This window comes from Schistocerca gregaria, chromosome 4, assembly GCF_023897955.1.
Source record: "Schistocerca gregaria isolate iqSchGreg1 chromosome 4, iqSchGreg1.2, whole genome shotgun sequence".
Lineage (NCBI taxonomy): Eukaryota > Metazoa > Arthropoda > Insecta > Orthoptera > Acrididae > Schistocerca > Schistocerca gregaria.
In genome coordinates this window covers 404,008,827-404,022,209 of record NC_064923.1, presented here as the reverse complement: position 1 = coordinate 404,022,209, position 13,383 = coordinate 404,008,827, and the positions used below count along the sequence as shown (strand labels likewise).

General features: G+C 40.8%; 1 protein-coding gene across 1 annotated transcript in view; it reads right to left on the bottom strand.

The window, feature by feature from the left end:
* The window catches only part of LOC126267752 (acetylcholinesterase collagenic tail peptide-like), a 68,385-nt gene extending 62,245 nt beyond the window's left edge, over positions 1-6,140 (bottom strand). The window contains exons 1-2 of the mRNA XM_049973055.1: positions 5,912-6,140; positions 2,606-2,790 (exon numbers count right to left, since the gene is read on the bottom strand). Of these exons, the coding sequence (XP_049829012.1) occupies positions 2,606-2,790; positions 5,912-6,140 (414 nt within the window). The remainder of the gene's footprint in view (positions 1-2,605; positions 2,791-5,911) is intronic.
* Between the last annotated feature and the right edge of the window lie 7,243 nt (positions 6,141-13,383).

The following is a 13,383-nucleotide window of genomic DNA, read 5'->3' as shown; positions in this document are numbered from 1 at the left end:
GACACGTCTCCATTCGTCCCTCCATTCACGCCTGTCGTGACACCACTGGAGGCGGGCTGCACGATGTTGGGGCGTGAGCGGAAGACGGCCTAACGGTGTGCGGGACCGTAGCCCAGCTTCATGGAGATGGTTGCGAATGGTCCTCGCCGATACCCCAGGAGCAACAGTGTCCCTAATTTGCTGGGAAGTGGCGGTGCGGTCCCCTACGGCACTGCGTAGGATCCTATGGTCTTGGCGTGCATCCGTGCGTCGCTGCGGTCCGATCCCAGGTCGACGGGCACGTGCACCTTCCGCCGACCACTGGTGACAACATCGATGTACAGTGGAGACCTCACGCCCCACGTGTTGAGCAATTCGGCGGTACGTCCACCCGGCCTCCCGCATGCCCACTATACGCCCTCGCTCAAAGTCCGTCAACTGCACATACGGTTCACGTCCACGCTGTCGCGGCATGCTACCAATGTTAAAGACTGCGATGGAGCTTCGTATGCCATGGCAAACTGGCTGACACTGACGGCGGCGGTGCACAAATGCTGCGCAGCTAGCGCCATTCGACGGCCAACACCGTGGTTCCTGGTGTGTCCGCTGTGCTGTGCGTGTGATCATTGCTTGTACAGCCCTCTCGCAGTGTCCGGAGCAAGTATGGTGGGTCTGACACACCGGTGTCAATGTGTTCTTTTTTCCATTTCCAGCAGTGTATATACTATTCAGTAGGTAACATGTTTACTTAGGCTATATGAGTCACACTATCTTACACTTCTTTGGTTTATGTTCTCTTTCATTACTCGTACCTCATTCTTATGTATGCTTGGTATATAATTATCATAGCTCATAGTTCTTTTTATATTAATAAGTAATGTAGAACCGTCATAATAAAAAAAAAAAGACGTGTGCCTGTTTCCTGATGTACACATATCTTTCCCCTACAACACTTGGCAGTTGGCAGTTCTCACATCTTTCTAATCTGTTACCTCATTGTTTGTGTATCCATCTCTTTTTGCACGTATGTGGAGATGTGTTCATGTAGTCTCATTCTACTGCCTTCTTATCGAAAGATAAGATGTAGGTTATTAGAAACTATGGAAAGTAGGAAGGACTTCTGCAATAGAAGTATGTGAATACAGAAAAGAGGGAAAAAATAGATAGATCCTCAAATTAGAAGTAAGAAAGGAAATAAATAGAAATGATTGTTAAGACAGAAGAAGAGAAAGAAGATAGCACCAAAGACAGGAAATCATTCCCACTCCCCTTCCACAAGAACTCTACCTCGCCGGAGGAATGGACATTCTCACCTTCAGCCATGAGGTCCTTGAAGGAAATATTAGTAACCCTATGGAAATGGCAAGTGGTGAAGAATCACTTACACTTGTTTGTGAGGGTTGTTTGAAAGGTGTGGTGCGTGTATTGTGTTAGTCATGATTTATGTGCTCTCGTAAACCATGCTGTTATCCACAATACCCACCCCTTTCAAACTGATACAAACTCTCCCATCTGCATCACATCTCATAAAAGGTATAAAATAGTTTGTACAAAGTAGAAAATAATATGCTATAGTACCATCATTATTTAATTAGTCATCCAATATTGTATGTTCTGCTAATGTAATATTCACTTCACTACATCTACATTTATACTCTGCAAGCCACCCAACGGTGTGTGACGCAGGGCACTTTACGTTCATTTAGACAAATATGAGTTAGGAAATATAAATTTGAACTCTGGCCCAACTATGGCAGTAGATCACTCAAAGAATAATGCAGTTGTCCTAAGGCCAGCTCTGAGAGGATGAAAACCTTGTGTAGAGCAAAAAAGGCAGATGCTGGTTTGACTATATTACACTCAGTCTGAGAATAGTATTCCCATGACTGAAGGAGATAAGAACTGACCAGGCACCTAATCTATCCTGTCCCAAGGCTGTGCCAAATGACTGAGATTGGAGACAACATGTGTACAAATTTCTGCCTCGTGCTTCAACCGAGCAAATTCAGGACATCTAACTGAGTGGAACAAGAAAATCTCTTACCAGGAGCAATTTTAGATGATGTAATCACAAATTCTCACTGGTATGGTTTTTCCAGTACCTCTAAGTGTTGGATGATAGAATAGTTTAAGAGGTTTAGGAAAATTATTACAGAAAAACCACTGAAAACAACTTGGGACCTGACGTTCATGACTCCGCCTGTTAACTAAGAATGTTAATGTCCCTGGGGACAGAGGACTCCACCCGGATCCCATGGATCTAAAATTAACTTCACTTGAGCAAGTGCAGACAAATACTTCTTTTTACATTTCCTTGGACATTTTTCCCATTGCAAACAACCACCACTTCACTAGGTAACACCATGTAGACACTACGTAGCTCCATTCTATTAATGATAGTGTCATTCCTATTCTTAATGTTCAGCTCTATTCTGAAGCAATGAGCCAGACATTAACATGGAACACATAAGAAAGAACAAACAAAAAGCAAAGAGTAAAAGATTATGTGCACACTAGAGTCTTTGCTGCTGCCTCTGTACTGTGCACACCCAACTATTCGTCTGTGTGTTCGCACACAGCCCCCTCCCTGAAGAGCGAAGCTCCAGGAATGTGCGGAAACTTGTACCCTTCGCCCGGCTCTTGTGCGAATTTCCAGCTGTACTTCCTCCATCATCATATCCTCTCGCAGCTTCATCTGGCTTGCTGTCCTACCATCCATTGCATCCTGCAGGGGCCCCTCATCTTGCTGCAGGCCCGCCTCCTCTTCTTGTCTTACATCTTCTAGCAGTGAGTGAATCGGCTTCACCTGGTCTATTGACACAGTAACACTCTTATCGCAAACTAGGATAGTCATGGCCTGGTCCGTACGGTGTAGTACTTTATAAGGTCCCGTATATGGTGGCCACAATGGTGTTCTGACTGAGTCGGTTCGCAACATTACATGCCGTGTCACTGGTTGTGGCCTCAGCTTGGCCAGTTGGGCCCTTACTCTTGTTAACAAGTATGGTAGGTCTATCTCGCCTGTACTCTTCTGAAAAAACTCTCCGGGTAGGCGTAAGGTTTCCCCGTATACTAATTCTGCTGTAGATGCTCCGAGGTTGGGTTTGAAAACAGTGTCTAACCCTAGTAACACTAGTGGTAAAGCTGCTGACCAGTTCTTGCCATGGCACATTAATGCAGCCTTAAGTGTTCAGTGCCACCGCTCTACCATGCCGTTGCTTTCCAGATGATAACCTGTGGTACGGTGATGGCGGCACCCACACGTTTGCCAGCTCCAGGAACAAGGAGGATTCAAACTGACGTCCTTGGTCCGTCGTGAAATGTACCGGATATCCGAACCGTGCTGTCCACATTGTCAAGAACACCCGAGTGACTGTCTCTGCTGATATGTCTGAAATGGGGATTGCTTCTGGCCATCTCGGAAATCTGTCAATTGCTGTCAATAGTTACCGATAGCCTTCGGACATTGGCAATGGTCCAACAATATCCAAATGCACATGTTTGAAACAACCAGTTGGCCCGTAAACTTTACCCACTGGCTTCTTCACATGGTGTCCCACTTTACATTGCTGACAATCCAGACATGTCTGCACCCACTTCCAACAGTCTCTCTTAATTCCTGGCCACACAAAATGCTCTGTCATTAATTTTACACTCAATCGGGGTCCCAGGTGAGCCAAACCATGTAACCCGTCGAATACTTCCCGGCGCAAACTATCCGGCACAAAAGGTCTAGGCCATCCCTGTGAGATATCGCACCATAACTGTATTGTCTCACCTTCTGGACGCAGTTTTTTTAACTTCAACCCGGTGGGCGTGCTCTGCCGAAAAACTTGCAGTTGTGCATAATCCTGCTCTCTCGCCACTGTAGCATAGTTCACTGAATACTTCATTGCCGCAACTCGTAATCTGTCACCATATTCTCTGCCCATTAATAAGTCATAAATCAGTAGTGAACTGGATTATATATTCCAGTTGCCTGAATTGTTTAGGTGACAAAGTATCTGTACATTTTCAGGATGCGAAAGTGAATGGTTTGTGATCTGTAGGCATTGTAAATGGTCTGGCTTCCACATAAGGCCGGAAATACCTTATGGCTTCGTAAGCAGCCAGCAGCTCTCAATCATATGCACTCCAATTCTGCTGTGGGTCTCTGAGTTTCTTGGAGAAGAATCCTAAAGGCTGCCAGTGACCAGCAGTCCACTGATGCAATGCTGCCCCAATCACCACCTGACTTGCGTCAACAACAATAGCTAGCTTCGCATCATTCTCTGGGTGAGCTAGTAAAACCCCTTGCTTTAGGCTTTCCTTGATCTGCTCGAATGCACACTTATGCTTGCTGTCCATTGTAGCTTCTGATTTTTCCTGGTGTTCGTGCCCACCAAAGCCTCCATGAGTGGTGCTTGTAAAGCCGCAGCTCCTGGCAGACGTCTGCGGTAAAAATTTAAAACACCTAGGAACCTCCGCAACTGTTGCAAATCTAATGGGTGAGGCATCTGCTGTATAACCTCGACCTTCTCCTCCAAACGATGGATGCCAGCTGCTGAGACTGTGTGGCCCAGATAAGTCACCCGATCTTTACGCAAACTGCATTTGGTGTCATTTACCACTACACCATAAGTACGTAGACTCTCGAAAACTGTCCTGAGGTGCTCTTCGTGGAGGGCTGCTGTCTCTGAGAACACCAGTATATTGTCTAAATAGGCGAAAGTGAAATCTAGCCCTCGCAGCACCTCATCGATGAAACATTGCCATGTCTGTGCAGCATTTTTTAAACCAAATGGCATGCGTAAAAACACAAAAAGACCGAATGGTGTAGTGACTGCTGTCTTTGGTATGTCACTGTCAGCCAGTAGTATCTGGTGGTATGCTTTTTTACAGTCAGCTACACTGAAACATTCAGCTCCAGCTAATTTATTTGTAAAGTCATGAATGCTGGGAAGCATATAACGATCAGGTATCATACGGGCATTCAACAATCTATAATCACCACAAGGTCTCCAACTTCCATCTTTCTTCCTCACTAAATGTAAAGGTGAGGCCCATGCATTATCAGACCTTCGTATCACTCCCATTTCCAACATCTCTTTGAACTCAGCTTTTGTGTCTGCAAATCTGTCTGGGGCCAACCTTGTCGGTCTGAGGGAGACCGGAGGCCCGGCGAACTGTATGATGGGCCACCCTAGCTATCGGCTGCGCTGACGGTTCTCTAAGTCAGCTTACTTCTGTCACTCCAACCAAACCATGTATGTTCTCTGTGATTATTCCTACATGACCATGCACCACTTTTTTGCGCCTTCTAAGTTGCGATAACCGAATGTCCACTGCAATACCGAATGCATATAGAAAATCTGCTCCTAATATGTACTCTGCCACATCTGCTATGACAAAAGTCCAATGACAAATAATACTAGGTCCTAAATTCACTTCTTTGACACAACTGCCATACATCATTATGGGCTGTTTATTTGCAGTCTTGAGGCAAAACAATGTGCTGTCACTGAGGGAAGTACATTTCCCCTTTGGCCACGTGCTGACATCAGCCCCCGTGTCTATCAAATAATAACATGAAGCCGTCACATCCCAAACATAAAGTCACCGAGATGCCATTAACAAAGAAACATCTGTACTTACAGTGTCCACGTTATTTACACAGCGAGTGAGACTGCATGGTAGAATGCAAAAAAATGGTTCAAATGGCTCTGAGCACTATGGAACTTAACTTCTGAGGTCATCAGCCCCCTAGAACTTTGAACTACTTAAACCTAACTAACCTAAGGACATCACACACATCCATGCCCGAGGCAGGATACAAACCTGCGACCGTAGCAGTCGTGTAATTCTAACTGTAGTGCCTAGAACCGCTCAGCCACTCCAGCCGACGGTAGAAAGCACTTTGAGGCTCGCTCCCCGAATCATTGATGATACCAACACAACTGCTCCTTCCCGGCATCTCCTCTGTCCTTATGTGTCAGCAGGACCTCTGAAATGGTAGCTCTCAATGCCTCCATCTGCATCTGCAGCCTGTCTAGCTGCTCCTTGAGTTTTTGAAGTTGTGTACCAGTAGCAGCATGCCGCTGCTTATTAATTGCCTCTGCTTCATATTCTTCCGTCGTCGCCTCCACCTTTGCTATACTGAGAGAATTTGTTCGTTCAACCATCGCATGAACCCTGTCGGGGAGTTGGAGTAGTGCTTGTATATCGTATCCGTCATTCGCTGCCACAGCTGCTCTTACTGCAGACGGAAGCTGTGCTGCCCAAACGGAATGAAGCATAGTATTCAAAAATTCATTTTCCGCCACGAATCCATGCAAATGCCTCCAATATTCAGAGGTAGTTCTGTCACCTCGTAACACTTGGCAGATTCTTTGATCTAGCATTTTAGTAAGCCGGCTTATTAAAAAGCCCTTCAATGTTGTATATTGCTGCGTTTCTGGTGGCCATCTAATTATCTCTTCAACCAATTTCGATGCCCTGGTATCCAGACTGTTTGCCGTTATCATGAACTTTTCCCGGTCATCAGTTACCCGATTATGTATGAATGCCAGTTCTAACATGGAGAACCAAAGTTCTGGTTTATAGGCCAGGAGCGGCAGCAGGTGTACTTTCATGCATTGTCCAAACAAATCCTCCTCTTGTATATGTGTTCCAGCCGCAGATTTTTTCCTAGTAATATCACTGTCCCACTCCACTGAATCCATTCCGTGGTGTCGAATGTCATTCCATAAATCCCGAACCTGATCGCACAGCGTACCCTGCCGGTGTACTGATCATGCTGTAGAGCTTCTGGCGTTTGGCATATGCTGTAGTGTACCTTCGTTTTCCTTCTCCTCTGCCTCTTGCTGTACGTGTTCTTTTGACTTTGGGGTCACCACTTTGTAGCCACTACATAGCTCCATTCTATTACAGATAGACTCGTTTCTATTCTTAATATTCAACTTTATTCTGAAGCAGTGAGCCAGACATTAACATGGAACATCTAAGACAAAACAAACAAAAAGCAAAGAGTAAATGATTATGTGTGCACTTGAGTCTTTGCCGCTGCCCCTGTACTGTGCACACACAACATTTCATCTGCTTGTTCCCACAACCACATTAGGTGAAGTTGTTCTATGTTCTTCTCTATCCTGGATAAGTTTGAATCCTTTCCACAAGTCATCTATAACCTTGCTGGTATTATTAAGTTTGGAAGAAGGAATAGTCGAAATGTTTCTGGAGGTCACTCTCTGGTAATTTTCGATCTATAATTTGTTCAAATGGTTCCTCCAAACTACATACATTTATAATATCGAAGTTGCACATATTCTCTTTGAAATTCCGTGCTACGTTATCTACTCGTGAACTGAAAACTTGTGTACTGACACCTGTAATTTGCAATTGACTAATTGACATTAACTTATCTAGCTTATCAATGCATTCTTTTAAATTATGCAATCCCTTTTAAATTTTGCAATCCCTGCTTTACAGCATAAAACTTAAAAATGCATATATTTTCAAATGATCCTAACTTTTCATTAATTTCAGATTCGATCATATTACATCTTTCCTCAATATCAAATTCTAATTTCTTTGTCAAACCCTGAATTTGATCATTCAGTTTCTGACTAAAGTCAGTGAACAGTTGATTTACATGGGGGTTTATGGAGTTAGTTACTTCATTCTTTAATTCTAATTTCATATCCTCTACCTTATTATTTAAATCATCAAATTCAGTATTTAAAACTTCAACGCTTTTGCATAAACTACCAAATTCTTTGAGTTTGCATTTAGAAAATTTAATTGAGAATTTCTAGTTCCTTCTTTAGAGTTTCATTCTGAGCATTAGAAGCTACCTTTAGTTCCTTTCTTAAAGCGGCTGAATCTGCACTCTGGGCTTTAATTAAATTTACTAATTCAGAGCAGTCTGGCTTCTCTTTACTAACTTTGATGGCCATAGCTAGTTCTTGAGCTTTTTTTACCATTTGTCCTAAGTTATCCATATTTTTTACTAGCTTTAGACCAAGTAATCATTAAAAAAATCAACTCTGAGTATAATAAATAGAGTAATATTGTTAACTTAACAGTTCTTACTAAATTGTACTAAAACAATAAAGTTCTGTTTTACGTTCACCCAGTGAAGAGTTGAGGCTGCATCAGCGAGCAGGTGTGTAACCACCACCGGTGAACAGCAACTGGTGCTGGTGGCATCAGTTGTTGGTTTCCACATAGCCACTGGTGAGTGGATATGGAAGCAAGCCAGCACCAGTGGACAGCAACTGGTACCAGCGGCATCAGATGCTGGTTTCTGTGTCTGCTTACCCATGATGTGTGACAGCTGTATACTCCCTACACCAGATCTTCTCAGTCGACCTCAGCGTATCACTTCTGAGTCTAATACATCGAGATCTTCTCTCCATTCTTTTAATGTTATTACTTTCTTATGTCTTCCCTTTTTGCATATCCTAATTTTCACCATTTGAATTTTTAGGCAGAAATCAAATCCGTGAATTGGTCCTTTTGTCTTGTTATGTTCGGTTGCTATGACAACACCTAATATCTTCTTATCTCCTTTTCATCTCAAAATTCCTGTTTTCTTCTGTCCTTTCACACAGGTGGCCAAGTTCCAATGCTTTTCGATGTGTGAGGAAAAAAAAAATTTTTTTCTTATCTTCGTAATCTGATGATCACACATACAAACTTTAGTGTCACCGGACTCATCGATTAATGATGTATTTGACTCAAAACCAAACCGAATTTTCTGCAGAACATAGATATATGACTGCCAGAAACCAACTAAATAACATTTATGAGAGAGTTGGTTTAAAAACCATTTCTCTTCTCACTATGAACCTCAATAGACTTCTTATCCTCTCCATGTTCAAACAAACAATAATTAACAATATTTCAACTGTTCGTTTTTTCCCAATACAATAGTCAAAGTTATAAAATAGCACAGAATACATAAACACTCCTTGTTTTTTCACTACAGCTTCCATGGTGTGACTGGCAAACACTTGTTGGTGCCATTCGACCACCATGTCTATGGTCTTCTTGAAGTTAAAATCTTCTGGGTTATTAGGGCATGTCATGTTTCTTCTAAAATGTTCGACATTTCGACCCCTCTGCTGGAATCTTCCTCAGTATCTTTTGGTGTTCACTACTAGCAGAACACTGTCAGAGACGAGTGTCGCGTCCGCTTATAAAGGGGGAATTTTCTGGCGATCGTGCTGGAGAAGTGATAGTATTGGTTAAAATACATGTGACTACCATTAGTGGGCCATAGTCGTAGGATAATACAGAAGAAGGGCGTTGGTGGCTCATCTCCTGTGAATACCATTGGCGGTCATCGTCATTGGAGAGAAAGGCACTGTTCCACACTTATGCTGGAGAAGAGTGAGGTCGGTCTCCTGTTCCTAGATGTGTTGGTATACAGAAGATCTGATACCTCTCTAGGTCACAGAGTGTACAGAAAGCTGACTAACACAAACGGGTATTTAGATGCCACTTCGCACCACCACCCAGCCCAGTACTCAACACTCTGTCTTCACGTGCCTTCATAGCTACAGAAAAAGTTACTGGTATAGTGACAGAGGATTTTAGAGTGTTTTGTGTGTACAGATCACCATGTGGCAATATTAGCATGTTTCTGAAGAAACTGCTAGCTTATTGAGAATGAATATGAAGAGAAATCTTATTATATATGGAGACTTCAACATTAACATGAGAAAAGACACAAAAATAAGACAGGATTTTGAAGAATCGTTAATACAGCATAACATGAAAGTAACAATAACTGCACCAACAAGAGTGACTTCACGAAGTGAGATAGTTATTGACAACATAATTACTAATATGTGTAACTATGAGTCACATGTAGTTCAGACAGAAATATCTGCTCATCATCAACAACTAATCAGCTTTTGCAGAAGTAATGACACAGTATCAGAACCAAAACGAACAACCAAAGAAATTAGGATCATCTGTGAACAAAAAATATCTACATCTTTAGAACAATATTAAATAAGGAAACCTGGAATGAAACCGTACAGGCCCAGAGTGTAAATGGAAAATATGATGCATTTATTTCAACAATTAAATACCGTTTTAATGTAGCGTTTCCCTAAGTAAAGAGTCAAGAAAGGCTGCAAGATCAAACACAGTGGATTACCAGTGAAATACTAGAACAGTGAAGGAAGCTGCAGGATCTGAGACAGATGGGCAAAGCTGAAAACTATAAAATGTTGAAAAAGAAGTATAGAAAAACAATAAGAGAAGCAAAAGCAAGAGCAATTGACAACACCATAATGAACACAAAAAAAAAAAAAAAACAAGGCAAAGGCAGCTTGGAATGCAATTAATGCTGAAAGAAAGGAAAAAAATGCGTCAAACAAAGAAGAAGGTATTAGGTCAATTAAAATAGACAACACAGTGGTCACAGATGGTATGGAAATAGCAAACATACTGCATAATAACTATATCAGTGTAGTAGAAAACTTAAAATTGGAAAGAAATAGTCAAAAACAGAAGAGCCTAAGGTACCAAAAAGATCATGCAGTACTATATTCTTAAGACCAGTCACGGAAGATGAACTATGGAAAACTATTCAGAAACTGAAGTCCAAGAAATCAGCTGGTGATGATGAAATATCAGATCACGTAATAAACCTGGTAAGTGAGCAGATAATAACACCACTGCTGAACACAGCAAACTGTTCTTTCAGAGATAGAATCTTTCCAGAAAAACTGAAGATAACGAAGGTGGTCACAGTGTAAAAGAAAGGGGATAAGAGTGATTCCAACAACTACAGACCAGTTACACTCAGGTTTCTCAAAAATCCTAGAAATGCTTATTTCTACCAGATTAGTTAATTATTTGGACACACATAACATTCTCATACCCTCACAACATGGTTTCAGAAAGGGTAAATCTACAAAATCAGCAATTACCAGTCTAACAGAAAACATATTACAGTCCTTAGATGAAAAAAAGTTTGTCTCTGCAATGTTTCTGGATCTTTCAAAAGCATTTGACACCATTGACGATGAAATGCTGATACAAAAAATAGTCAACTATGGCATTCCAGGGTAACCAGGTGAATGGATAAAATCATACTTGTGCAACCACAAGCAGTATATACTCATACCAATCAGAAACCAAACCCATCAAATATGGAGTGCTGCAGGGTTCAGTAATGGGGCCATTGTTATTTAATGTGTTTATTAATGATATAGATGTTGAGGAGGAAGAAAAGAAAATATTGTATGCTGATGACATGGTAATACTAAATAATGACCAAAATATGGAACAGCTTGAGAGAAAGGGCATACATATCTGCAAATGTCACAGCTCAGTGGCTGTTGGAAAAAGAACTTGTTATAAATCAAAAAAAGACTCTGCATGCAGTGTTTAAAAACAAAAAGACAGCTGTAGACATGGATTTAGAGGTTGATGGAACAAGGCTGGAAGAAGAAGAATCTGCTAAATTCTTAGGTATTCTTGTGGATAATGAACTAAAATGAAAAAAAAAAAACATATTAATAATGTCTCTAAGAAATTGAGCACTGTCATATTCTTAATGATGTAGCTATCACAGTATTCAGACAAGAACCTTCTGCGTACAGTGTATCATGGACTTTTCGAACCATACTTACAGTATGGACTGACTGTGTGGGGAAACTCAAACAAACAAGAGACAAAACGAGTGTTCACATGACACAAAAAAGCAATAAGGACCATTTTAAGAAGAAAGACCTCTGAAACATGCAGAAACTGTTCCAAGAAGTTAGGTATCTTAACTTTTTCATCATTGTATATATACAAAACAATAATGTACATCACAAAAGGTAGTGAGAACTGGATTACAAATGCTAGTGTACACACCCACAATACAAGAAGAAAGAATGAAGTATGGAGCATACTGCACTGACTAGCAATACTAGAAAAAGGAGCCCGGTACTCTGGTATCAGACTTCTAAGAAGTCTGCCTAAAAACCTGCAAGATAGTGTACTTGACAATGACTTTACAAAGAAACTTAAAGACTATGTCATTGAAAAAGAGTTTTACAGTGTGGCAAAATACTTATGCCATTAAATTTGTATATATTGTTATTCATTATCAATTATGTTAATGTAAGCTAAAGGGGTAGAAAAATAAGTGATAATGAATGTTACTACTTTGACATGTCCTATATTACATGTAAATTTACTGTATACAATGTAATCTTACAGGATCAGATAAAATTCAGTTCAATTCAATTCAATTCTTACTACATAAGTGTCATAAAGAAAAAGGAGCCACTGGAATAACGTGCCAAGTTAATCACTTGAATTACTAATTACCTCCTTTGTCAAACTAAACATATTAATTTTTGACATCTGAGAGAAAATCAACAATTACAGCACTAGTGGCAGACTGGATACAGGTTTTCCAAGACACAGACTCACAAAGACCAATAATTCTTGTAATATAACAATCTGAAACTTTGTAATAGGTTACAATAATCTGCCGATATAGAGGAATGTTCAATATGAGTCATCAGCTTTGTCCAGTGACATAGGAGAGCAGTGACAAATGCCATAAACAATATGGCCTCTTTAACATGATGTTATTGGCTATTTCATCAAAGAGGCTAAGCTACACATCAGTCTGTCACCACAACCAGGTTTTTTAGTATCACGTATGTTGGTTTCAGCAATGCACAACCAAATTGTCACCTCCCAACTCAAACTAGACTTTGAGCAAAGCTACAGATTAGTGTGTCACCATAATTATATTTACTTAGTTTCATATTCATTTGTTTCACCAACTCACAACCAAACCGTCATCTTCCAATCTAAACAATACCTCAGACAAAGCTACAGACTGATCTGTCAACACAACCAGTTTTTTTCTTTCATGTTTGTTTGCTTCACCAACTAACAACAAAACTGTGACAATGTATACCTAAGGTGATGTGACAGTAGCCATTAACATTACATCACCAGCCAATGCTGAAGACTCATATAGAAATTTCCACTTGACTTTTATTTACTTACATCCCACTTTTCAATGTTTTTAAGATAATGTTTATAACTGGCTATTGGGACACACAAAGTGTGCAACACAATATTACTTTTCCAAATAAACTGTTGCTGGCTTTGGATTTTAAGAATAGTGATACAGAAGTATCTGTTCATTTTAAGAATTTTTGGTGTGAAATATTCCTTGCTTCCTAAATTAATCTTTCATTCTGCAGAGGAGTGTGCAATGTTTAGAAACTTGCTGTAGATTAAAACAGTGCTAGATTAGGACTCTTGCACAGAACCTTCCTTTCAAGGAAAAACTCTTACCAACTGAATTATTAAGATATGCCATCACAGCCTGTATTATAAGAGCTGAGGCCAAAATACTGGATCACTAGCACGCTTGGATAGTTCAGTAATTTT